The 27,824-nt window shown below is 37.6% G+C and overlaps 1 protein-coding gene across 4 annotated transcripts in view; it reads left to right on the top strand.

Annotated features, from left to right (window-relative positions):
• ephb3a (eph receptor B3a) overlaps window positions 1-27,824 on the top strand; it is a 93,592-nt gene that overhangs the window by 7,970 nt on the left and 57,798 nt on the right. For 3 of the 4 annotated variants that reach the window (XR_015477531.1, XR_015477532.1, NM_131097.2), the window contains 3 exon segments: window positions 3,968-4,032; window positions 12,346-12,630; window positions 16,098-16,485. Coding sequence is in view for 1 of the 4 variants with exons in the window: in NM_131097.2 (NP_571172.2) it covers window positions 3,968-4,032; window positions 12,346-12,630; window positions 16,098-16,485 (738 nt within the window). In the remaining 3 variants the exon portion in view is untranslated. 4 annotated transcript variants of the gene reach the window in all.

The following is a 27,824-nucleotide window of genomic DNA, read 5'->3' as shown; positions in this document are numbered from 1 at the left end:
CTAATGAAGAATTTAGTGGTTTATTTTAATTATATAGCCTGACATGTTTACTGTTCAAAAATATAAAAAATGTTTCCTAAATTTTAAGATATTGTGTTAAATGAGGAAAAAAGTTTTTTTACGAAGACATTTAAAAAGAAATTACTTTGCAGCAGTAAACATTTATTCATTTTCTTGTCGGATTAGTCCCTTTAATAATCCGGGGTCGCCACAGCGGAATGAACCAGAAGCTTATCCAGCAAGTTTTTATGCAGCGGATGCCCTTCCAGCTGCAACCCATCTCTCTGGTTAACATCCACACACACACATACTACGGACAATTTAGCCTACCCAATTCATCTGTACCACGTGTCTTTGGACTGTGGGGGAAACCGGAGCACCCGGGGGAAACCCACTCAAACGCAGGGAGAATATGCAAACTACACACAGAAACGCCAACTGAGCCGAGGCTCGACCCAGCGACCTTCTTGCTGTGAGGCGACAGCACTACCTACTGCGCCACTGCTTCACCCAGCAATAAACACAATACAGATATTTTATTCAAGGTTATCATATCTTCAGAAATTTATTCTGGCACATGCCTAGCTTGGTGTGAAAGCTGCTTAAATATTTACTGTTAAAGACATTTTTAACATTTTTATTCTTCCTTATATATATTTTTTATTTAATCGAATCGAATTGTTTTCGACACATTTTGAAACATAATCATTTTAATAACTAATCTAATGACTTCATTTAGCCATGATGAAGTTATTGTGCAAGATAATAGTATTTAACTTAAAGTGCAGTTTAAAGGCTCAACTAATTAGGTTAACTAAGGTTAAATAGGGAAATCATTAGACAACAAGAGGGCTAATAATACTGGCCTTAGCAGATCTGACATTGTGATATACAGCTGAAGTCAAACACTTTTTGTTTCTTTTTCAAATATTTTCCAAATGATGTTTAACAGAGCAAGGAATTTTTCAGTATTTCCTATAATATTGTTTCTTCTAGACAAAGCCTTATATGTTTTATTTTGGCTAGAATAAAAGCTGTTCTTATTTTTTAAACAGCATTTTAAGGTCAATATTATTAGCCCCCTTAAGCAATATATTTAGTCTACAGAACATACCATCATTATACAATGACTTGCCTGATTACCCTAACCTGCCTAATTAAGCCTTTAAATGTCACTTTAAGCTGAATACTACACTGTAAAACCAAACAATCAACTTTATCAAATGAAATGAGTGTAGTTAACTCAAAATCTACGGAAAGTTAATTCTACTCATTTGAAAAGAGTTTTGAACTCAGTGTTGAAGGTAATGTGATAATTAAATATACTTAGATACTTCAACTTAAATTGATTAAGATCACAGTACTCATATAGATTAGTTTAACTAAAATGGTTTGAGCTGCCTTAACTTATTGGGTGTTCTCAGTACTCAGTTGGTTTAAGTTCTTTTCATTTATTGGGTTTCACTGTGCTCAAATTGCTTCATTTACTGAAATAGATTAAGTTCAGAGTACTCATTAGGATTAGTTTTTGAACTTAAATGGTTTGTTGCAATTAATTTCCTAAAATGGTTTGAGTTACCTTGACTTATTGGGATTTTTACAGTGTAGTATCATGAAAATATAAAAAAAAAAAAATACAAAGAGGGCTAATAATTCTGACTTTAACTATATATATATATATATATATATATATATATATATATATATATATATATATATATATATATATATATATATATATATATAGTTAAAATAGTATGTGCTGTCCTTATGGCAAAGATAAAAGAAATCAGTTATTAGAAATGAGTTATTATGTTAAGAAATGTGTTGAAATATTTCTGTTAAACAGGAATTGGCGAAAAAATATACAGTGTAAACCCTAATGTTGTCTTTAGTTGACTGAACATAACTTAAAATTTAGCATTTTGGTCCTATCACTCAAAAATATGAGTTAATTTAACTTATGTACCATGAAACTGCATAAACGTAAGATGTGTGGTGAGCTAAAAATCATAAATAATCCTTAGGTGATTTTCACAATAGGTCATTTTCACAAATGTGGACTTTAAAATTCTAAGATGTGCAACCTTTTAAGTGTAAGGGCTTTTTTAAATCAGAAAACAAATGGCTTCAGGTATAATGATTCATTATAATGTATAATATAACTATTTTCTGTTTTCACAGTATTTTATTACACACATGGACACACACACACACACACACACACACATATATATATATATGTATATATATATGTATGTATATATATATATATATATATATATATATATATATATATATATATATATATATATATATATATATATATATAGTTGAAGGCAGAATTATTAGCCCTCTTTGTATTTTTTTTTTCTTTTTTAAATATTTCCCAAATTATGTTCAACAGAAAAAGGAAATCTTGTAATAATGTCTGATAATATTTTTTTTCTTCTGGAGGAAGTCTTATTTGTTTTATTACAGCTAGAATAAAAGCAGTTTTAAATGGTATGGGGTAATAATTCTGACTTCAACTGTGTGTGTGTGTATACAGTATATATATGTGTATATATATGTGTATGTATATATATATATATATATATATATATATATATATATATATATATATATATATATATATATATATATATATATATATACATACATACATGTGTGTGTGTGTGTGTAATTCTGACAAAACTGGCAAGTTAAATAAACTTAAACATGCAAGTTTTGGGAGACTCCATTACTTAATGAAATTGAGCCAACAAGTTTACTCAATTATTTAAGTTCAGTCAACTTATTAGGGTTTTCAGTGTATAAGGGGGCTAATAATTCAGGAGGGCTAATAACTCTGACTTCAACTGTATATATATCATAATTTATCTTCAATATATCACATATGACAATTGATTGTCCAACAGAAATCCAGTTATACTTTTACAAATGTGATTTTTATAATAAAACAGTATAAGTGCCGCTCTTATTTTTCCACCTCACAAACATCACAAACTCCCTCCAAAGATTGTTTGTGTTCCTTTGTACTTTCCCATCCTCAAACTCTAGGGGAGTTCGGAAGAGATTTCAGAAAATATAATGAGACGTTTTGTACATCTGCTGACTCTACAATACCAAAGTTTCAAAGTACATCCTGTACACTCGTTTGTGTGAAACAGACTGCAATGAGCTGCAACGTGTACGAAAAAAAAAAGAAGCATCGTGATGCCGTGCTCCACAATACAGCCAAAACGCACAGATGCAAAGAGCCGTAAGGAAAGACTCAATGCGGTCATGAGGAATTGATCAAAGCATCAAAAGAACTTCCCTCCAATTAGATGAATATTTCACACGCCGAGATACCCTTACAGCTATTTCATCACACAATGAACTCCCTCTCTGTGATTTACAGCGCTGTTAAAGCGAGGTGTACAATCCCCATAAACGCCATGTGTACGGTTATCATGCGCACATTAATCAGCTAAGTTGATGTTCTGCTCTAAATATTCCATGTATTTGCTCACAGATGTGTGTGTGTGTGTGTGTGTCACATCGGCTTCATCGAAACGCAGACTTGCAAAGTGAATAAAACATTGGCATGTGCGGTTAATTCGCGGAAGCCGGCTCACACAGTTTTGCTCCACTGATCGGAGTGTGTTTAAAGAACAGCGAGCGCCTGGGATGCAGAATGTCACCGGCCCTGCGAGCATCCCTGCGGTACGCAACAGGATCTGTTCTCAGATCAGCCACAGGCCAGAGCTGGAGCGGCGAGATAAATGCGGATGGCGTTATTAGTGTGCAGACTGAAAACAGTGATTAGGCCTTGCTCAGAGTATGCAGGGAATTCAAATGAGTGAAGTGCTTTGATATGTCGCTGGGCAAATTACGGTTTTTAACGCGACGATGCTCTGTTGTGTGTTTGGAAGGGAGGTTTTCGCTGTTTACTGAGCCTCATTGATTGCTTGTTTTGCAGAGACTCTTATGGACAGCAGGTGGGCTACTACAGAGCTGGCGTGGACCACCTATCCTGAAAGCGGGGTGAGTTTTGGGGCATTTTTTTGTTCCTGTCCAAATAAAAAGAGCATTTTAATCAACACAAGCACTAGGGATGCATGATATTGGGAAAAAACTGACGATTTTCTGCTTTTTCTGCAATGTACATTGAGTTGAAGTCAGAACTATTATCCCATTTTTTAAAAATAATTTTTAAAAATAATTCCCAAATGATGTTTAACAGAGCAAGGCACTTTCCCACAGTATTTCCAATAATACTATTTTCTTTTAGAATTAAAGCAGTTTTTAATAAAAAAAAACATTTAAGGTAAATATCAATAGTCCCCTTAAACCATATAGCAATGAATCGCCTAAAGAACAAACCATTGTTATACAATGACTTGGACAATTACTCTAACTTGCCTAATTAAAGAAGATGGAATAAAATACCAGTGTATATCAGAGAGAGCAGCACTTTTAATAATTTTAAAACTGTTCTTAAAATTTGGCTAAAACAAAATCAAATATGCAGCCACTGATTTGATTTCATTTTATTGACAAATGATGTATTGTATTTATTGTACTGTAAGTGTATATTGTATTTGTTATAACTGTTAAATTTGTTACTTCCTGCCCAGGGACTACAGATGTAAATTAGCTTTATAGCTAACTCTGGCACAAAATGTCATGTTGTACATTGTCCCTGTACAGTATAAATAAATAAAGTAAATAAATAAATTAACTTAATTAAGCCTTTAAATGTCACTTTAAGCTGAATACTAGTATCTTAAACAATCTAAATATCTAGTCAAATATTGTGTACTGTCATCATGGCAAAGATAAAAGTTATTAGAAATGAGTTATTGAAACTTATGTTTAGAAATGTGTTGAGAAAATCTTTCCAAGAAACAGATGTTGGGGTGGAAAAAAATTATACAAGAAGGCTAATAATTTTGACTACAAGTGTATATTGCAATTTGAATATAATTCACAAGTAATTCTCTTCAGAAAAAAAAATCTTGATTTTACATTGATTGGGATGATTTTGTTGGTGAGGGCATCTGCATAAAATATACAAAAAATAAGGCACAAATGAAAACAATAAAAGATAAATGAAAAGTGCTTTATGGTTTTTAGTGGGTGTCCACTGGGTTTTAAAAAGTCCTAAAATGTTTTAAATTTCAAAGCCTAAATTTTTAGGCCTTAAAATGTCTTAAATTCACTGACATATTGAGCCCTATCATACACTTGGCGCAATAAGGGGCAAGACGTGATTGCCCCGATGTGTTGCTATTTTCAGACCAGCGCAACCTTAATTTTCCCGTTTTGTGCCACGTTGTTAAAATAGTAAATCCAAGTTTCACTTTCTGGACTCATTGGTGTTCTGGTCGTGAAAAGAGATGTATTAAGATGTGTTGCTATTTTGAGGAACTAAAATAGAGTGTGCTATAGAGTCCGTCGCAGAGCGAGCTAGTTGTGCCCTTTGCTTTTACACATTGCTTAAAACACACAGGATGTACATCAATATACAAATATTTTTACAAATAAAAAAGAATTAAAGGATTAAAATATTTCAAAAATTATAACTTTCTACATAAATATAAAAACCACTGCCTTCATGCCTTCTTCATCTCGGGGGGCTTTTTTAAGTTTATTCATGACAACTTGCTTTTGTATAATAATATTATTATTGTTAGTATTATTTATTTTGTGCATAATTATATTTGTTTTATTAAAAACAAGCTGAGATTTTTCCACCTTTCAGGTTTTGGACCATATGTGGCAAAGCATGTGTGTTTAGTTATAACTAACCACACTTCGTTATTATTGCTAATTTATTTGTTTGATGGAATTTAGAACTGAATTTAGAAATAGTTTTGAAACAAATCATTGCGCTTAACAAACAAAATTATAATGTAGGCTAATGTCTGTGCGTACAACACGTTTCCTTATCCACGAAAGAGAGAAAGTGAAAGTAAAGGCCGATTGGAGGAGGCTCATTCTTTATCCTCTCATTGCAGATGGTCTGTTGAACTGTTTTCTCACTAGTGAAGCGCTGAGTTTTTACATTTACAAAGTCCACCATGTAAATAGCAAAGGCGCCATGCCGCGTCGCAACTGGCTCTTAAAGAGAATGGGGGATGAGACCCTGATTGGTTTATTCTCAAAACACACCCATAACTCATTAAGAGAAAAAGCTCAACCCTGTTAGACCATGCGCCACGGCGGAGAGCATGTTTTTTCGTCCATAAGATTGCAAAAGTGGATTCGGACTTTGCGCCTAGATAGTTAAATTAGAGCCCAAGCACATGTGATTGTGATGACACTGAGACCAGGCACGCGCACACATAGGGCTGAACCTGTGCAGTGCACAAGCCCTTTTTAGTCTTGGATAGAAAGTGCCCTTCCAAAATGATCAAAAGTGCCCCCACGACGAACCCCCCTCCCCCTACCACCCTTCAGTAGCGCGAGAACACCTTTCTTGAGTACGCGCACGACAACAACAACAACAACAAACCCTACCCCTCCCGCCCTTTGGACAGTCTCTGCACGGGCCCGACTGAGGCACTCATTGACATTTATTGAGATGAATAAAGGATTTTGAGCAAGAGACTGGATTTTGCAGGTAATCCATGGTGTTTAGCTATTTGTACGTGCTGTCTTTAGAAATGCACTTAGTGTTTTGAAATTTTCAATTTTGATCTAAGAAATGTATCAGAGCGACTGAGAAGAACTGTAACCACTTAACAAACACCAAAAATGTTAAGACATCATGTAGCTACACATGTGTATGACCGTCATCTTCACTGTATGCTTATTCATAACAAAATGAAACCTATAACGTAACCTACCTCCATTCATTTTCTTCGGAAAATATGAAGCATACCCTGTCTCTTTTGAAGAATATGAGTTTAATAATCAATAATGGCCAAAGTATAACGTACATGAAGTTTATACAATATAGGAAATTAAGGCAAACAGTCAGTTGTGTAGAATTAATGTACGTGGTTAAATGAATATATTAACTTATCTTTGCGCTCAGCCAAAATGTGTTACCTAAGAACAAGTATTCAATTCAAAAGGCCGAAGAGTCGTTAGATAGAGACCAGATTAATTAAATATCACATTTAACAGCTATAGTGAGATAACATCCAGCGCTAAATCCTTGATGAACTGTCCGACGTGCGCTGCTCTCACCTGGGGAGGTGTGCTCAAAGCACCTGCTGACTGCCTGGAGATCAGACGTCCGCATACGCTTCAGTGCATGCCAGAGTGTGTGTGTGTGTGGTCACAAGGTACGTTTTCAGCAGTATAGTGTGGACGAAGATCTTTTTAGAAACATTAGGTAAAACGCCATTGTGGATGTAAATCGTTTCAGTTCTAAAATACAGTTTTAAAACTAAAACGTATTAGTGTAAACTGGGCTTCATTCATAAATTGTATACAATTTGAGATCCCCCAATGAGAGGTAAATTTAGGGGTGGGGTTTAGGGGCACACCTTCTTTTAAAAAACGTACGTTTACGAGTTTATTTGTATGAATTAGCCACATTTCTGACAATATGTAAAAAAAGGTACATTTCCTTCTGCAATCGGGCTGAACTATCCCTTTAATGAGCAAGACAAATAAAAGTAGAAAGACTCTCAAGACTCAGAGCAGCAGTTTATTTTACACATGTGACTGGTGAAGAAATTAACCAGCGACTCTGACCTTAAGCCTCACACACACACCATCCAAATCCACTTGCTCCCGTACTATGATTTGTCTTTGGAATGTGCATGCGAAGTCAGTCAATGGAAATGATGGGTTGCCATGGAAACAATCTTAAGCAGCTCAGCCCTATTCCGCAGGCTGGTGCTCGATGTCTGGCATCTCAAAAGCCATGCATCATCATAAGTAATGTGTTCCTTCACACCTGGAGATAAACACATGCTACCTCTCGCTGCGATGCCTCTTAATTGTGTTGTGAGAAGTTCAGGGAACCCAAATGTCACCTTTGAGAAAGCATTTCTATTTACCCTAACCACCGACATGAATTTAATTGAGCATTTGAGTCGTTCATTATTCCTGCTTCCATTTAGTGCTGCTTCGGGGCTCGACTTAAAGCTGTCATCGGAGTAACAATCAGCGATATTTAGGGTTCGTCTGATTACGAATTTCCAGACTCTATTTGTTGGTCCATTCTGACCTTGAAAATGGGACAGAAATGTAATGTAAAAATGAGCAGCAAATGCAAATACTCAATTTGTATCATTACAAAAAAAAAGCTTTCCTAAAACCTTGAACATACGTGTCTGTGTGTGTGTATACATTTTAATATTTATTTTAAAATCAAGAATATTTAGTTATTACAAAAGGCATGGTTGAATAGATAATTGACATTACAGCTTGAATCTTGCCTTAATATGGCTAATATGATTTTTTTTCTGTTTCTACTTCTATTCAAGGTTAAATTATTACATAAAAGCTATTATTATTGTAATGTTTTCAAAGAAACAATATAAAATATATTAATAATAATAATAATAGTAGTAGTAGTACAATGTTTTCTTTCCAACACAGCATTTTATGACCCAAAATATTAATGTTAGTTATTTAAATTTGGTAATATTAAAATTAATTTAATAATATTAGTCATTTAAAAATCACTATAGTCATTGTATGAAACGCTTCTATTTTTGTATTTATTAATTGATTAAACAGATAATTCATCTAAAACTGAAATTTACCTCATTTACTATCCCTCATGTGGTTTTTAAACCTTTATGAGTCCCTTTCCTGTGTTGAACACAAAAGAAGATATTTTGAAGAATGCTGATTGCTGGAACTCATTGACTTCCGTAATAGGATAAGAAAAATACTATGGAAGTCAATGAGTTCCAGCTACCAACATTCTTCAAAATATCTTATTTTGTATTAAACAAAATAAAGAAACTCACAATGCTTTAAAATAATTTCCATAATTTCTTTTTTTCAGTTTAATACCAAAGAAGCTATTTTGAAGAATGATGGTCATTCATTGAACACTTATTGAGCTCCATAGTAGAAGGAACAAATAATATGGAAGTCAATGGGTTCCAGCTACCAACATTTACAATTTCATCTTTTGTGTTCAACAAAAGAAAGACCCTCAAATAGGTTTTTTAGGGTTAAATCTCCCAGTTAGTAATAATAATAATAATAACAAAAATAATATTAATAATAATAACATTATTCATTGTTCCTTACAATAATACTCAAAAAGATTGTGCACTGATTAAATTTCACTGTGGGTGAGACTTGCTTAGCGCAGCATTACATAAATTAAAATCAAGCGATTGACAGTCCTGTCAAGGCCACAGCTGATTGGGACAAACTTCAGGCAACCAGTATAGCTAGTGGCAGTCTAGCAGTTAATAAATAAATAAAACGGCATGTTTCTTGCAGAAGAACATTGTAGTTCTCAGTGGGTATGGATATGATGAGTCACACAGGTACCGGGCGACTTCGCAGCAGGGATCGACTCCACACATCTTAAAAACTCAGAATATAAACACTTTTATAGACTCTCTACAGTGATTCAGGATAAAACAAACACAAGGTTTGGAAGATGTGCTGGCTCATAAAATACATGGTGTGTTGTGTTATTTACAAAAAAGAAAAACCGCAGTTTTAAAGGGATAGCTCACCCAAAAATGACAATTACCTAATTTATTGTTTCTCATATAATTGCTGACCACATAAGGAGATATTTTGAAGTAGGGCTGTACAGTTAATTGAAATTCAGTTTCGATTTTGACCTCCGACAATTATGAAAAAACATCATTCATAATTTTAAAACGTAGCTATCAAGATTAAATGATTATTGCATCATATCCCATCCTCTCTCCAGCAGTACGCGTTTGTTCTACTGCAAAGCTCAGTTTCACTTGAAAATGTATTTGTTTCATTCATTGATGGGTATTCAAGGAAGGGCACTTTTTTGTCAGACAGCTCACCGGTCAGGTATACATCCGCGCTATAATATCAAGGCAAAAGTCAACATAGCTTGCGTAGAAGAAGACCCAGCTCCCAACCCAACTTTGACAATAGATTAACGGCGATATTTTTTATTGCGCGATAAGAGTCAACACGTTAACGCCGATAACGGCCCACCACTAATATATATATATATATATATATGAGCAATATCACATGAGTAGCAGTGCGATATGGCTGTATATCTGCGGCTGAGTGCCTTAGTGCCCCCACCAGTGCCGATATACAGCCATATCACATTGCTACGAGTGTGATATTGCGTTTATACAACTGTTTAACGGCATAATTGTGTATTTAAAAACAAAATCAAACATGGAGAGTCTCAAAAACCCTTTTGATTGAGGAACTACTTTCTTCTGCGTTGGATTCAAATCATAAGCTGTCAGTTAACCCTCTCAAGGCAGGCGTTGCTGATTTGCAACAGTTAAAAGCATAGACTTTGCCTGTTTCCAAAATTTAATTTGAGCCTGAAAGGGTTAAACAGCTGAGCAAGCATCTTTTAAAGATTCTAACGACACTTTAGATCTAAGAAGAAGTGCCGAGTTACTTCATAACTCAAGATGTTTGAGGTTGATATTGAGCTCTTTTTCAGCCAACCATGTCTTTAAACAATTTACGGCCCGTACAGTTTGCCGCACAGTGTTGTAGTCATGCCGATTTTTTTCTAAATAGTCCAAATCTGCTGATGTAACAGCTACACTTCTTGCAGTTTGCTCCATTGATGTCGGCTTTTCATCTTCTTCTTCATCTGATGGGCTTTCATAGCTAATATGGAAGGATACGTTCACGAAAAATGTATCATTTGCAATGTCTGTTTTGCTAAACGGATTCGCTGAGACGGTTTGAAATTTTGTATCTTTAAATAGCTTGCTTGGAACTCTTTGCAAGCGGAGTGATACATTATACATGGGTAAAGAAGCTGTATGTATGCTGATATTACCTAAATATCTCACGGCTATTAGCCAATCAGATTCAAGAACCAGACAGAACTGTTGTATGTATGTATGTATGTATATATATATATATATATATATATATATATATATATATATATATATATATATATATATATATATATATAGGTTAGGGTAAAAGGCAAGTAATTATATAACGATGGTTTGTTCTGTAGACTATCGAAAAAAATATAGCTTAAAAAAAGGCTAATAATTTTGACCTTAAAGTGGTTCATAAAAAAAAATATAAAACTTCTTTTATTCTAGCCGAAATGAAACAAATAAGACTTTCTCCAGAAGAGAAAGAGAAAGTTTTTTTTTTGCTCTGTTAAACATCATTTGGAAAATATTTTTAAAAGAAAAACAATTCAAAGGGGGCTAATAATTCTGACTTCAACTGCATATAGTTTATAGATCTGTTCTCCAAAACTTTCTACATATATAACCCACTGATAATTGCTTAAGATAACCGTGGCTACAACTATGACTAAAATAATCATGGTTATGGCAGCAAGGTGGCGCAGTGGGTAGCTTAATCGCCTCACAGCAAGAAGGTCGCTGGTTCGAGCCCCTGCTGAGTCAGTTGGCGTTTCTGTGTGGAGTTTGCATGTTCTCCCAGTGTTTGCGTGGGTTTTCTCTGGGTGCTCTTGTCCAAAGACATGTGCTATAGGTGAATTCGGTAGGCTAAATTATCCATAGTGTATGTGTGTGAATAAGTGTGTATGGGTGTTTCCCAGTGATGGGTTGCAGCTGGAAGGGCATCCCCTGCATAAAACATATGCTGGATAAGTTGGCGGTTCATACCGCTGTGTTGACCCCAGATTAATAAAAGGACTTAGTCAAAAAGAAAATAAATGAATGATAATGATTATGATTTTTCCCAAAATCGAGCAGCCCTGTTTTGAAGAGTGCTGGTTGCTGGCACTCACTGGGTTTAGTAGTAGGAACAAAAAAATGCTATAGTAGTCAATGTGTGCAAGTTACCAGCATTTTTCTTTTTTTTCAGGGGAAAGAAACTCAAATAGGTTTTGAACAAGCGAAGGGTGCATAAATAAATTATTCTATATTTTTTAATGTGAACTATTCCCTTTAAACTTTATGTCTGGCTTTATTGCATTCCACCTGCTTACACCATGTCACATTCAATTGAAACTATACACAAGAAAGATTTCTATATACTAAATGTGATGAAGGTCACATGTTTTACTTGGCTTCACTTGTGCTAGTTTTATCTGAAAGAAGTGCTGCGGTAGAACCTTATGATAAACCACACTCTCGTTACACCATTCCAGAGGTCTAATAGAATCTGCTGCCATTTTTCAATTGGACATTTAATTCCGGGAAAGTTGATCGCGCAATCAGTGACAGTATTTTATGTCCTTCTCAGTGGGAGGAAGTGAGCGGATATGATGACCACTTGAGCCCCATCAGGACTTACCAGGTCTGTAACGTGCTGGAGCCCAATCAGAACAACTGGCTCCGTACAGACTTCATCCCCCGTCGAGGAGTCCTCCGAGTCTACGTGGAGCTCAAGTTCTCTGTGCGGGACTGTGGCAGTATTCCCAACATCCCCGGTTCCTGTAAAGAGACCTTTAATCTGTTCTACTATGAATCAGACGGAGACATGGCCACGGCAAGCAGCCCACCGTGGAGGGAGAATCCTTATGTAAAGGTCAGCCACAATAATCACTTGTTTTAGTTTAAGACTTTGCATAATGATACATTTTTACAACGTTTTGCTGAATGGAGGTTTAATTTTAAAGAGAGAAGGAAAATTCTGTCATACTCTTTTGTTGTCACAAACATATCTCTTTGGATAACGATACAATTTTAAAATGCTTTGCTAAGTGGAGGCATTTTTTAAAGGGAAAATTTAAATTATGTCATCTTTTAGACTACTTACTCTTATGTTACTTTTATATACTCTTATGAAACTTATATCACTTTGCTTAATGGCACAATTTTACAATATTTTGCTTTAATGGCTGTATGGTTTTAAAGAAAGAAGTCCTGTCATCATTTACTTCAGGGAGAAGGGGGGGCGGGTGGGGGATCCCTGGTCAGTACTTCCAAGGTCATAGATATATACACTAGATGTCGCCTGGCCTATTGTTGTCTATTGGACGGAATGCGTCAATAGCGCCGCCATCTTGCTACAGGGTAGCGCTCCTTTGAAATGAATGCGGGACCAATGTACAGTGGAGGACTGTGGCCATCCAAAGCCAGAGATATACACATATACACATATATCTATGATCGGGAGTTTTCCTGGATGTTAGTATGTAATTTTTTTTTTTTTCTAATTACGAAAATTATAATTTTACATCACTTTTTTACATTGATGGATCAGTGACCGCACGGGCATTCCTGACAAAAAGCTTGTGTTTGTGTGAACAGAAATGTACTATTCACCCTCCCTGTTAAATTTGATTTAATCATGTCCTGAAGCACACCTCCTCTCCTGCTTTCACTGCTCATACTGACGGAGGGAGCGATTCGTTTGTGAATGAATCCCTCGTTATGTACGACTCTTTCACTAACGTTATCCGACAATAATACAAGTTTCTGGCAGCGCAGTATCACGTTGTTATATTTCTTTTGCATTGTTTGCTGATTTTATTCAACAAAACTAGCATAAGCCGAGTGTTTAGTGCGAGTTGGAGCTTCTTTGTCTTATGGTGAATGCAGTAAGTGGCTGTTATCATCAATAACGTTACCTGATTAGCACAAAAGTTCAGAACATACAAAACCAGAAAAAAACGTAATATTACCTATGAAATGTTCTGCCTTTGTGCTTTGATTTCTTTGTTTGCTTGTTAGTACACCCGTAGACAGCGCTAAAGTCCAGCATCTTCACGTAATAACACTGTCTTGTCTAGTGCGGTTGAATGGCATTTGTCCTGGGAGCACTGTACCAATGTGGCGGCGCTATTGACGCATGCTCAGGGTCCCTATGCAATATCTAGTGTATATATCTATGCTACCAAGGTCAGCAATCCGGGTACTGTACCAAAAAGCTGAGGACAGAGAGGGGAGTAGGGGTGAAATTTCAGGAGTTTTTCGGGAGACAGAACAAAACAGGAGTTGGGACTGAAATACTGGAGACTCCTAGGAAAAAAGGGAGTGTTGGCGAGAATATATAAGGGGTAAGGGGTCGCAAACTGAAGACTGGGATCCCTGGTCAGTACTACCAACGTCGGCAATTCGGGGACTGTACCAAAAAGCTGAGGACAGATAGGGGATTAGGGGTGAAATTTCAGGAGTTTTTCGGGAGACAGAACAAAACGGGAGTTGTGACTGAAATACGGGAGACTCCCAGGAAAAACAGGAGTGTTGGCAGGAATATATAAGGGGTAAGGGGTCGCAAACTGAAGTCTGGGATCCCTGGTCAGTACTACCAAGGTTGGCAATCCGGGGACTGTACCAAAAAGCTGAAGACAGAGAGGGGAGTAGGGGTGGATTTTTAGGAGTTTTCCGGGAGACAGAACAAAATGGGAGATGGGACTAAATTACGGGAGACTCCCAGGAAAAACGGGAGTTTTGGCAGGAATATATAAGGGGTAAGGGGTGGCAAACTGAAGACTGGGATCCCTGGTCAGTACTACCAAGGTCAGTAATCCGGGGACTATACCAAAAAGCTGAGGACAGAGAGGGGAGTAGCAGTGGAATTTTAGGAGTTTTCCGGGAGACAGAACAAAATGGGAGATGGGACTGAAATACAGGAGACTCCCAGGACAGGAGTGTTGACAGGTATGGCGTACTTACTTGAGCTGTATGCCATGTTTACATGTACCTTGTCTAATAGAAGAATGACAGTGGTTGGACCAGATAGTCAGCTGGTTTGGTATGCTGCCAATCGCTGTGCCTGTTTATAATAGTTTTAGTTATTTTTATGGCCAAAAGGGCATCAATGTGTTGATGTCAAATGGACTTCAAGGTTTTGTCATCACATCGGTCGACATTTTGATGGGTTTTTAATGTAGTTTTTGACATGTTTTTTGATGACAACTTGATATCATTTTGACATCAAGGTGTCCACTGGGCACTGTGTTCTACTCAGAAGAGCCCATCTCTATATCTATATATATTTTGAAGCAGGCACTCTTGAGAGTATAAAACTTTGCTTTGAAAGTGACTTCTGCATGATCTTCAAGTAATAGATAATCTTTTTTTATTTTTATTTTTTTAATAGATAGACTTTTTTTATTTTAATGTGTCCAAAATTTCTGAATGACTTGCATGAGTAAATGGTTAAGATTCTGATGGTATGATAACCAATGATTCTAATGAAAACTAACAACTTTTTTCCCCATTGAACACAATATTCTTAATTTTAAGAAATATTTTGGAACGTGTAAGGCTAAATAATTCAAATAAATCATTGACTTCTGCTATCTTCATTAGTTTTGTAAACACAGATTTCTTTACAATTTGAAAAGGCATGTTTGGATATCTTTCATTTCGTTTGATATAAAGTAAGCCACTGGACTGTTCAGGTTCAGAGCAGTCTTGGATGTTGGTTTGTAAGTGATTTGTTTTATATTTTGTTTTCTAAATCGTGAGCTGACCAGTTGGTTTTGATGTGGATGGTCCTTTTCTGTACTGCTGCCCTAAAAAACTACATTTAATAGTTGTAAACACACGGTATAACAGAATGAACTTTGGGTTCATCTTCAATGCATCCTCCTTCATCTTACCCCAGACATGCTCAATAATGTTCATGTCTGGTAACTGGGGTGGCCAATACTGCAGCACCTTGACCTTTTTTGCTTTGATATGGAGGCTGAAGTATGAGCGCTATTCTGCTGAAGAATTTGCCCTCTTTTGTGGCTTGTAATGTAATGAGCCGCACAAATGTCTTGATACCTCAAGCTGTTGATGTCGCTATCCATTTTGCAGATCTCTCGCACTCTCCCATACTGAATGTAACACCATGAAATATTATTGCCCTAAAAATTACATTAAATAGTTGTAAAAACACAGCGTAACAGAAAAGGTTTGACGTCTTTTCCGATGCAGTTGTCATCCCATACCTAGTAAATGATGACAGAATTTGTCATGAGAAATGAGGTGCATCCACAGTGAAAAATGTTCCCAGTCTTATATTCTTGAGCATCCATACTTTCTGTATTATCTCAGGTGGACACCATTGCCCCAGATGAAAGCTTCTCGTTGCTGGAGTCAGGAATCGTCAACACCAAAGTACGGAGCTTCGGCCCTCTTTCCAAAGCTGGTTTCTACCTGGCCTTCCAGGACCTGGGCGCCTGCATGTCTCTGATCTCAGCCCGGGTCTTCTTTAAAAAGTGCTCCACCTCCATTGCCAACTTCGCTGTCTTCCCAGAGACGGCCACTGGCGCCGAGGCTACCTCTCTGGTCATCGCTGCCGGAGCTTGTGTGCCAAACGCCGCTGAGGAATCTGTCCCTCTAAAGCTGTACTGTAACGGAGATGGCGAATGGATGGTTCCAGTGGGAGCCTGCACCTGCATGCCGGGATTTGAGCCGGCCAAGAAGGACACTCAGTGCCAGGGTAAGTGTTTGGCTTCTTAAAATCTGAGCAAAGCGGATTCTGTTTAAAGCTTTTGAGTGTTCGCTGGCAGATGCCACAATATGGATTATAAAATCTGTATGGAAGTGATGCAAAGGTTATGTGCAGGTCAGGGCGGGTTTATTATGCTTGTTTTATGTAGTCTTTGGGAGTGCTAATGTCTTCATTGAGGTAAAGTTGGTTTTATAGTCGCACATTTAGACTTTCTGCTTAATAATATCATTCATTCATTTTCTTGTCGACTTAGTCCCTTTATTAATCTGGGGTCGCCACAGCAGAATGAACCGCCAACTTATCCAGCAAGTTTTTATGCAGCGAATGCCCTTCTAGCCACAACCCATCTCTGGGAAACATCCACACACACATTCACACACTACGGACAATTTAGCCTACCCAATTCACCTGTACCGCATGTCTTTGGACTGTGGGGGGAAACCGGAGCACCCGGAGGAAACCCACGTGAAGGCAGGGAGAACATGCAAACTCCACACAGAAACGCCAACTGAGCTGAGGTTCGAACCAGCGACCCAGCGACCTTCTTGCTGTGAGGCGACAGCACTACCTATTGCGCCACTGCAACGTTGTTCATAGTCAAATAAATAGTCCTAATGTTATTTTGTAAGTCATACTTACATGTGATTTCACACCAAATAGTCCAAGTGCCATGGTGAAATATAGGGAGCATGTCACTTAACGAATGTGCGAATATAAAACTTTACCTTAAGGTTTTAATTGCACTTTGTTTTTCTTGTTAGGATTTTCTTAACATCTAAAATAATTCATCAAAATACAGTAAATTTAATGGCTTTAATACTGCTTGAATTTTTTATATTAAACATACATATTTTAAAAGGCAAAATATTAGCACTCCTTGTTCCGTTTCAAATATTTCCCAAGTGCTGTTTAACAGAGATTTTTTTCAACACATTTAAATAAGTTCACATAATAACATCAAATTATTTGTGTTCTTTGTCATGATGACAGTACACTACCTGACAAAAGTCTTGTGGCCTATCCAAGTTTTAGGAACAACTAACAATAACTTGACTTCTAGTTGATCATTTGGTATCAGAAGTGGCAAATATGAAAGGCAAAGGCCTCTAGATTACGCTTATTTGACCAAAATAAAATATGATCATGCCTTGATTTTGGATTATTTAATTAGGACATAAGGTCTGACTTTCTTAGACAAAAGTCTTGTCACTTAACAGAAATAATGTCCAGTATAGAATATAAAGTCATGCGCGGTGGAAACAGAATTAATATTGTGTATGACTCCCATGAGCTTGGAGGACTGCATCCATACATCTCTGCAATGACTCAGATAACTTATTAATAAAGTCAACTGGAATGGCAAAGAAAGCGTTCTTGCAGGACTCCCAGAGTTCATCAAGGTCCTTTGGATTCATCGTCAATGCCTCCTCCTTCATTGTACCCCAGACAAGCTAAATAATGTTCATGTCTGGTGACTGAGCTGGCCAATCCTGGAGCACCTTGACCTTCTTTGCTTTCAGGAATTTTAATGTGGAGGCTTACGCCTGTTTCACACTGCAAGCGTCAGCGGCGCGTGAGCAGAGGGTGAGCAGCGCGTGTGTTTTCGGCGTCCATGTTAACAGATTAGAGCTTTCATACCGCACGCAGCAGCAGCGCGTCAGAGCGTCGCCGAAGCAGCAGTGCAGCGATAGTTTCGGCGCTGGGTCTATTTTTGACGCGCTGCTCACGCTCAATTAAAGTGACAGTGCATTGATAATGACCAAAACACATTGAATGACAGTAAAAAGTAGCAATTTTACCCAATAAATGCGTTAATAATGTCAAATGGTTTATATATAGTCATTCAAATGAACTTAAAACGATTAAAAACAGCAACAAACATTTATTTAGGCCCGAACTACAAAACCAAATGTAAAACAATTTTAGTATCAGTTTGCTTAAGTTGCACACTAGTGTTGTAGGAGAGGGGAAATAGAATATTTACGGGATTTGTAGTCCATAGCGAAGTGTATTGTGGGTAGTGTAGTTCGACACGCATACTGGATTGTGTGAGCTCGCTGTGTTCTGTGCAGCTGAGCAGTGCAAGAAAGTTTTAATTGGCTTTGTTTTATTGTTACTCGAGTTATTCCTACCGGGAGCTGTTTGCACTGTGAACCTGACAACACGAAAATAAGTAAAAGAATGGCATGCATTGGTTACTTTTGTCCGTCTCATCCTCTGCACGAGCATGAATTAACGAGCTGTAATTCTGCCGCTGGACATCACTGAAGCGGAGAAAGTAACACTAGTTTGATCATGTATAAATATCATTATAACTATATTGTATAAATATGACTATAACTAGGTCTACAGCAACCTGACAATCAAAAAACAAATGACATGATATCACAGGCGATTGTCCTCTGACTGTAGACACTTCTCATATAAGTTAGCTTGAGAAGCATACTATTTGATGTATAAATTTTGTAAAATAAACATTTGCAGGTTAAAGAAACAGCATAGGAGGGGCTTTGGTGCAGATGAAAAGTTTAAAAAGTGTATTTGTATATAGAGAGACATGGGTAACTAGATAGAATAGACAGAGATAGGTTGATCTCTGCAGCAGCTGCCGAAGAGCTGCGCTCTGCAGACGCAGCTGGTGTGAAAGGCAAACGCCTGCGTGCTGCTACTGCTTGACATACGCGCTGCTCACGCTCTGCTCACGCGCCGCTGACGCTTGCGGTGTGAAACAGGCGTTAAGTGTGAGAAGGAGCGCTATCCTGCTGAAGAATTTGCCCTCTCCTCTGGTTTGTAATATAACGGGCAGCACAAATGTCTTGATACCTCAGGCTGTTGATGTTGCCATCCACTCTGGATCTCTCGCACACCCCCATGCTAAATGTAACCCCAAACCATGGTTTTTCCTTCACCAAACTTGACTGATTTCTGTGAGAATCTTGGGTCCATGAGGGTTCCAATTGGTCTTCTGCAGTATTTGTGATGATTGGGATGCAGCTCAACAGATGACTCATCAGATAAATCTACCTTCTGCCACTTTTCCAAATGATCAACTAGAAGTCAAGTTATTATTTGTTGCTCTTACAACTGGGATCAACAACAAGACTTTTGTCAGGTAGTGTACATTACATTTTACTTATTTTGAAAGATACTAGTATTTAGCTTAAAGTGCCATTTATAGGCTTTACTAGGTTAACTAGGCATATTGATAGACCACAGTGGTTTATCCTGTTGCTAATTGAAAATATTATTTCTTAAGGGTAAAAATAATATTAATCTTAACAATTATTTATATTTCTTTTTATTCCAGTCAAACTAAAAGAAATAATAGTCTAGGAAACACTGTGAAAAATATATTTGCTCTGGTAAACTAAATGTTTGAAAATTGTGAAATCGGGAACATAATAATTTTGCTTTTAACTATTCAACATTTGGCCCAAAATATATATTTTATTTAGTGTATTATAAGTGATGTAAATTTGTAAAGGTTTATTGTAATTTTAGGGGTGTTAGATCATTATATTTGTATATCGAGAAAATATAGTATGACAGTGGTTCCCAACCTTTTTTTGCCTGTGACTCCCTTTTAAAATGTTGTGAGGCCCCCTCCACATTTAATAATATTACCGCTCATAAAAGTTTGCAGTAATGGGGTCCGTTCTTCGTACCTCGCTTAAATGATCTAAGATTATTTGGCAGATCCTGGATCTTTTAATCTTGATAACTGATCTCTCGCTAATTTGGTTCTTCAAACAAGTTCGCGAATCAGATTAGAATGTCTGGATAAACTGATCTGAGATCGCTGTGTGTGTTGTGAAGGACAGATCTATCGATCCTCGAAATCATGATCAGTAATGCAGCGATTGGCTGACGGCACAGCTGCGTAATGACATCATCTGATTAATATTCAATTATCCATGTGAGCAAAATTACATCAAATTAGCAGTAAACGGTTTGTTAAATATGACACGCGATAACCTTCCACATTTGTTGTGAGCTGCAGGCTTTACACTTTCATGTGTCAAGTGTATTCATCATGTATTTCAATGCAAATCAATGTATTTAGTTCCACATTTAGAAAAGATTTTCTTTATTATAGTAGCCGTTTTTTTAATCGGTGTAAAGAATAACTGGATGTTTACAAAAGCATTTTAATATTGGTAAAGGCGTCTGGAACTTTTGTGAAGCATCAAAACACTGGCATATTAACTATCAAAACATGTTCATGACTGCATAAATGTATTATTGCTTTAAAAAAAAAGTGACATATTGTGCATTTCTATTATACACAATTTGTACTAAAGCGATCTAAAAAGTTCATATAAATAAGTTTTCTCTTTGCACCACCAGGTGAGTCTTTGTACTTTCATTTCGAGGGTGCAGATTGCATACGTTTTATTAATATGTATAACTTAATTTGTTTTATTAATAACTATAACTTTATATATATAGTTAAAAAAAGTGTACCATTTTCCCAAGTGTATATAACTACTACTGTAAGAAAATATCAGAATTCGGAACGTACTTTCTGTATTATCTTTGCTTGAACTGAGCCGATCTAATCCTGTTTATATGAATTGAACCTGCTCCCGATCAGGTTTGACCTAGCAGAACTGTTGCTATGACAACAACTCTCGGATCAGCTTTGAAGAACGAAACGATCCTGAATCGTGTCAAATCGTCAATATCCAAATCCAGCTAACTGAGTAATCCACGTACGAAGAACGGAGCCATGATGACAAAAAATGTTGTTTTCAAACAAATGATATGTTTATTACTATATCTAGATGTTTATGCACAAATAATAGCCTAATGTAAAATATAAAAGCAAAACATCAGCAGGCCATTTGTTACTGAAAAGCATAAGCCTTTGGCCTTTAAATTGGCCCTATTTGAAATTCAATAACAAAAATATCAGTGTTCACACTGGAAAAAACTATGTAGGCCATTACAATTTAATACTTGCGTGTTATTTGTTATGCTCCATCAAATAGTGTGAGGACTGCTGCCAGGCAAATCAGTGAGTCTTTTGCAAATCAGTGAGTCTTTTTTTGTGGAGAACGCATTACAAATTTGTCCATTTTTCGTCAGCTAGGGCAGTGGTCCTCAACCTGTTTATAACTGCGGAGCGGTCAATGCTTGACAATTTTACCATGGACGGGGGGTGTTTCGGTGTTTCTTAGGTTGCTTGGCGACCATTAACTGTTTTCTCAGAGGATGACAAGCTGAAAAAGCATTGCTGTCGCTCTGATACAAGTTTTATTTATGGATTAAAGTACAAAGCACTGTAGTGTTGGTGTGTTCTGTGTTTGTCTGAGAAAACTAATATTACCAAAATGTGAATATTCCATACAAGTTGAAGCTGATCGGTCAATTCTTGTCAGATGACTTGCGGTGCGTTCGCGGCTCGGGGTTCATTGGTGCGATGGCTTCACCCCGCTTGTGCGCGCAAACCATGCATCTCCGTTGGAAACAACAAACTTGTGCAAACTCTAGAAATACGCGATATGCAAACGGCCCCTAAAAGACCGCCATCATTTGTGATGCATTCCTTGGCAGTTCTTTCACTTGGCCTTTTCATTCATTCGTTCATTTTCTTGTCAGCTTAGACCATTTATTAATCCGGGGTCGCCACAGCGGAATGAACCGCCAACTTATCCAGCACGTTTTTACACAGCGGATGCCCTTCCGGCCGCAACCCATCTCTGGGAAATCACTTGGCCTTTTTCCCTTGGCAAAGAAGCTTTCCAAAGATGTTTGTTTCCCACTCATTTTGCTGCTTTTGGGTGCTAAAGTGACCGAGATGTAAGCGAGAAAACATGGTAATTTTTCAAAATAAAAGACTTTTCAAAATAAAAGATAGTTCAGACTCAAATAATAATAAAACGGAAATAATTAATGATTTCTTGTGCAGCCCCAATTGATCCACAGACCGATGGTTGAGGACTACTTAGCTAGGGGATAAAATGAACTAAGGCAACATGATCATTCTCCTAATTGTCCACTGCTAAGAAATTTTTAAGAATGACGCGACTCCCCACAAAGCTCCTGAGGCCCCCTTGTGGGCCGGGACCCCCGTGTTGGGAACCGCTGCAGTATGATACAGTTTGCGATATAGAGTTGGTTTACCCCATGTTGCACTTTAACTCGTTTATAGCCATAATCCATTAAAAAAAATATCATTTTATCATGATGTACTTTTCCGTAGTAAACAATGATGTCTAAATGTGTTCATGTCTTGTGAGGACAACATTAGCATGAGTAAATGGAGACAGCATTTGATGATTTCGGATGAACTCTCACTCCCTTAAAAGTCATTCTGACACGCTTTTTGATTAGAACTGTGATTGACTGCATTGATCATCTCGAGAGCATCTGCGCCTCAAAGTGAAAGGCACAAAGATCATTTAAATCACCGTATTGCATTTCCTTTCTGTAGTATTACTTTTCAAAGTGTCTAAGATGGTCTGTGCCTATCATGAAGAACATTAGTATTTGGAGAGACGAGACAGAGAGAAATGAGAAAGTCTGTGCGTGTGCTTGTATGTGTGTATGTACTTGTTATTATATCCTGCTGAGGACTTAAACCTGATTGCACACAAACTAATTGGGATTATGTCACTATGGGGACCTAAATTGAGGTTTCCCGTGCGTAAACATGCTTGTAAATTATACAGAATTGAAATATTTTAGTTAGAATACATGGGGGATAGAATGCACAGTCTGTACAGTAGAAACATCATGTCTATGAGAGCCCCCACTGAGATATATGAATAATTCTCTGTGTGTGTGGGTGTGTGTGGCTTGTTTGTGAGAAATACAGTGAGTTTTACAGAGTTTCAGTAACAATATTTTTAATCAACGTGACATTTTTTACAATTTTTAAGTCTTATATGTACTGTAGCTTGGCTTAAAATGTTGTGATAGTATTGTGTTGTGAGTTCAGTAAAGTGAAATTGCATTTAATAGGGACATGAATGTATTATTACACCTCTAATAAATGTAAACACTCACCGGCCACTTTATTACGTACACCTTAGTAGCACCTGGTTGGAGTCATTTTGCCTTCAGAGCTGCCTGAATCCTTCGTGGCATTGATTCAACAAGGTACAGGAAATATTCTTCAGAGATTTTGGTTTATATTGACAGGATAGCATCACACATTTGCTGCAGATTTGTCGGCCTCATATCCATGATGCGAATCTCCCGTTCCACAATGATGCTTTATTGAATTGAGATCTGGTGACTGTAAAGGCCATTTACAGTGAACTCATTGTCATGTTCTAAAAACTAGTCTGAGATCATTCACGCTTTATGACATGTCATGTTATCCTGCCGGAGGTAACCATCGGACGATGATTACACTGTGGTCATAAGGGGATGGACATGGTCAGCAACAATACTCAGGTAGGCTGTGGCGCTGACATGATGCTCAGTTGGTTCTAATGGGCCCAACGTGTGCCCAAAGTGTGCAGGCAACTTTTTCCTAATCTTCTATTGTCCAATTTTGGTGAGCCTGTGCCTCAGTTTCCTGTTCTTAGCTGACAGGAGTAGCACCCGGTGTGGTCTTCTGCTGCATCTGCCTCAAGGATGGACGTGTTTGCGTTTAGAGATATTCTTCTGCCTATATTGGTTGTAATGAGTGGTTATTTGAATTACCCTTCTATCAATTAATTAATTGAGTAGTTAATTGAGTTGTCCTTCTATCAGCTTTAAACCAGTCTGGCCATTCTCCTCTGACCTGTGGAATGGTCAAGACATTTGCGCCCACAAAACTGCCGCTCACTGGATATTTTCATTTTTTCATAACATTCTCTGTAAATCCTAGAGATGGACGCGTGTCAAAATCCCACTAGATCAGCAGTTTCTGAAACCCTTAGACCAGCCCGTCTAGCACCAACAACCACACTTGGTTTGAATGGTCCTTACCGTGTCTACATGCCTTAATGCATTGAGTTGCTACCATGTGATTGACTGATTAGAAATTTGCGTTAGCTAGCAGTTGGACGGTTGTACCTAATAAAGTGGCCGGTGAGTGTATACTGTATGGTAATACAGCTAATTTTATAAACACAACATCCCTTCTTAAAAAGATCTTTCACCCAAAATTAAAGGTTTGTCATGATTTACTCTTGATTTCCCAACCAGTTTTTTTTTTTTTTTTTTCTGTTCTCCTGAACACAGAAGAAGATACTTTGAAAATGTTGGAAACCTGTAACCGTTTACTTCCATTGTATTTGTTTTTGCTACTATAGATGTCAATGGATACAGAATTCCTACATTCTTTTGTGCTCAACAGATCAGAAAACATGGTTTGGAACAAGTAAAGGGCTGAGTAAATAATGTTTATTTTTAGGTAAACTATCCCTTTTATTAAACCAAAAGTTTAATAAAATATAATTGACTTCTTTCCAATTTAATAACACTAAATCAGCATCCATTTGAAAGTACATACATCGATTGCTTTAAGGAAACTTTTATGCCGATGTTTTGTGGTTTTGGACCTCCACAGCCCAATTCATTTTATTAAACACGCACGCTAGCCAGGACATTCTGCAGCATTTGTATTCCAGACAAGAAAGAAGTCATACGGGTTTGACGCGAGCAGTGTTATAAGACCATTCATATAATTAGCTTTCGCTTTAAATTCCGAGGGTTGAAGGGCCAGAACTGCTAATAGGATTTTTAGGTCGAATTTGAAAAGGCCAGAATTTTAAGAGCTCGACAGGCTAGCACGGCCTGCCAGTCCAAAAATCTGGAGTCCGGAACAGAGAGAAACAATGCGCTTGTACTGATCCACAGTCTCCCCGCAGACCTTATCTGGGCTCAGCACAAGAGGAAAGAGAGAGAAAGAAAGAGAGAGAGAGAGAGAGTCTCAGTAATGGGTGGAGGACTGCAGTGGTGTCAGAGAACAAAGCTGCCAACAGCGGCAGCCCACAGCTTCCACTGACACATCTGATAGGGTCCTAACAGAGCGATAGACCAGAGACGGATGCTTCTGCAGAAGGCCAGACCAATTCTCAAATGCGAGTCCGGGAGAGTAATGGGCAAAATTAAAAGATAGACTACAGAGAGAGAGGGGGAGTGTGAACGAATGATGAGGTGGGCCCTGAGTAATAAAATGTGAATTGGACGGGGCCTCCTGGACTGTAGGAACTGGTGGACAAGAGGGGAACTTCCTTTGAGATTGCCAGTATGTGGCGGCTCATTTGTTTCCATCTGGTTGTTCAAGGTTAAGAGCTTGCCTTAAAGGACTGATAAACGACTCTCCCGGGCTGCGCGCTATACAGCCGTGAGATGCACCGTGGCCAATGGAGAGTGCGTCTAATTTCCTTTATCACCTTCCAGCTTTAATCCACACACACACACACAGTGAAGGGAAACAGCCAAGCCCAGTTAACATTTATCTGTCAGGTTGGGCATGTTCTTTCTCTGTCTCTCTCTTTTTCTGTCAGAGCTCTTTTCATTTTATCCTCGCTCTGAATACGTAATGCCACGCGTGTTAAGATTGAGAGCAGAGGCCACTTGCTTGGATTTTCCACTGTCTTATTACGCTAGCCGTGAAGTGATATGTGTCATGGGAGGAATACTGAAGACCATCTTTTTTTTCTTCTGTTTTTGCTATAATTCACCTGCGGTGTCACAAGCAGGACACATGTCTCCGTGCGGCCCCCATTAGCTGCAGTGTTTTGTGAGGGGGAACGGGTGTGGTGGGTTGTTGTTTACAGGAAAAGCAGAGCTTTGTGCAAGCAGCAGATTCCTCAGCCAGACTGTTACATCAGCCATTTTCTTCCAAAAGAGACTGACTGACTGGAGTGCGTCATTATAGCACAGTCTGGCCTCGACGGGGTGATTTGAAACCAACTTTGTCTAATTTTATACTTTCAGTGATTTTATTCATTTAAAAGTTTGGTCCCAGTTTATATTAAGTTGCCTTAACTAATATGACATTAATAGTTTGGATTTAATAGTTTGTTACAATGTACTGATTGTGTAAATACATGTATTTATTGTGTACTTATGCTTGATTAAATACCTGTATGTATATACTTCTGTATTTACATTTGTAAATACACTGCTGACCATTCCCTACACCTTAACCCACCCTTAAACCTACCCATACCACCAAACCTGTCCCTAACCCAACCCCTATCCCAACTCAAGAGCACCACAAGTGTTCTCAAATACTTTATGTACACAGTAAGTACATATATTTATTTTTGATATAAGTACATAGTAGTTAAGGACACTTAATATAAAGTGGGACCAAAAGTTTAACTCTAATGAAACTATTGAGGCATAATATAAGTAAGAACTATTCTCGACTCTTCCCTTCATTACTTCACACTGCTAATGCCACAGTTCTGTAACTACTGGAATTACCATAGTGCGTTCTCATATAAGATGTCATATTGTCTCGTCTTATTTTTATTCAACGCTTCTATTAAGATATTAATATTAAGCTTTCATCATATTTAATTAAGCCATCACGGTAAAACTATAATTTTCTTGGTAATGCAGCCCATAAATGTATAGCTAGGCTATGTTAGAACACAGGTGAATGTCCTCAACTCACAGTTAGTTTCACTTTCTCAAGCAGAGAAAGCTTATTCCAAGCCCTGAACATGCTGTTTTGAAAAACAAATCTGAAGTAAAGTTATGCTTTTGACAACAGAAAGTTATGTTTTTGATTGCAGGACAATGCTAGGCAACAGAGGTATAAATATTTAAAGTCACGGGGAAAGATAGCAGACAGTTGAAATGCATGCGGTCATTTTGGTAGTTCTATGTAGAAATAATCATAGCTCTTTTGTGTTTTGTAATTTTACGAGGGGTGTGGGCGGGACTGTGACTTGCGCCTCCATGGCTGCTGGACTGGTTGGCTTCCTGCACTCATCGGATTGTTTTCCATATCCCCTGTTCCCATCCCCTGTGTCAATGTTGTGTCTTGCCGGTGTGCTTATGCTAAGATTGGGCTGTTTTTCTCCCTGTTCTCACTTTGCCCTAATCAAGGGCAAGCTGTTTTTTTTTTTTGCCTAACTGTCCAGATGTATTTTACTTCCCTTCTAAATGCTACCTCCTATGACCTGTCTCCCCTGAAAATTGTGATGTTTGTGTATGGTCGGGGGGTTCAATTTTACTATACAAAAGTGTATGTGACAAATAAAGGCCTGATTTGATGTTGATTAAATAGCAATGTTCGGCGGCCATCTTTAAAACGCCTTTCTGGCAGCATTTTCGGGTATTCTGTCTGTATGGTTAAACATCAAATTCTCCAAAACTGTTTGCTAAGCTGACAATTACATATTTGGAATCACCAACACAATTAA

The sequence above is a fragment of the Danio rerio genome, chromosome 2, assembly GCF_052040795.2.
Source record: "Danio rerio strain M-AB ecotype USA chromosome 2, GRCz13ab, whole genome shotgun sequence".
Taxonomy (NCBI): domain Eukaryota; kingdom Metazoa; phylum Chordata; class Actinopteri; order Cypriniformes; family Danionidae; genus Danio; species Danio rerio.
Note: the sequence above shows the minus strand (reverse complement) of the source record. Positions and strands in the feature narration are given on the sequence as shown.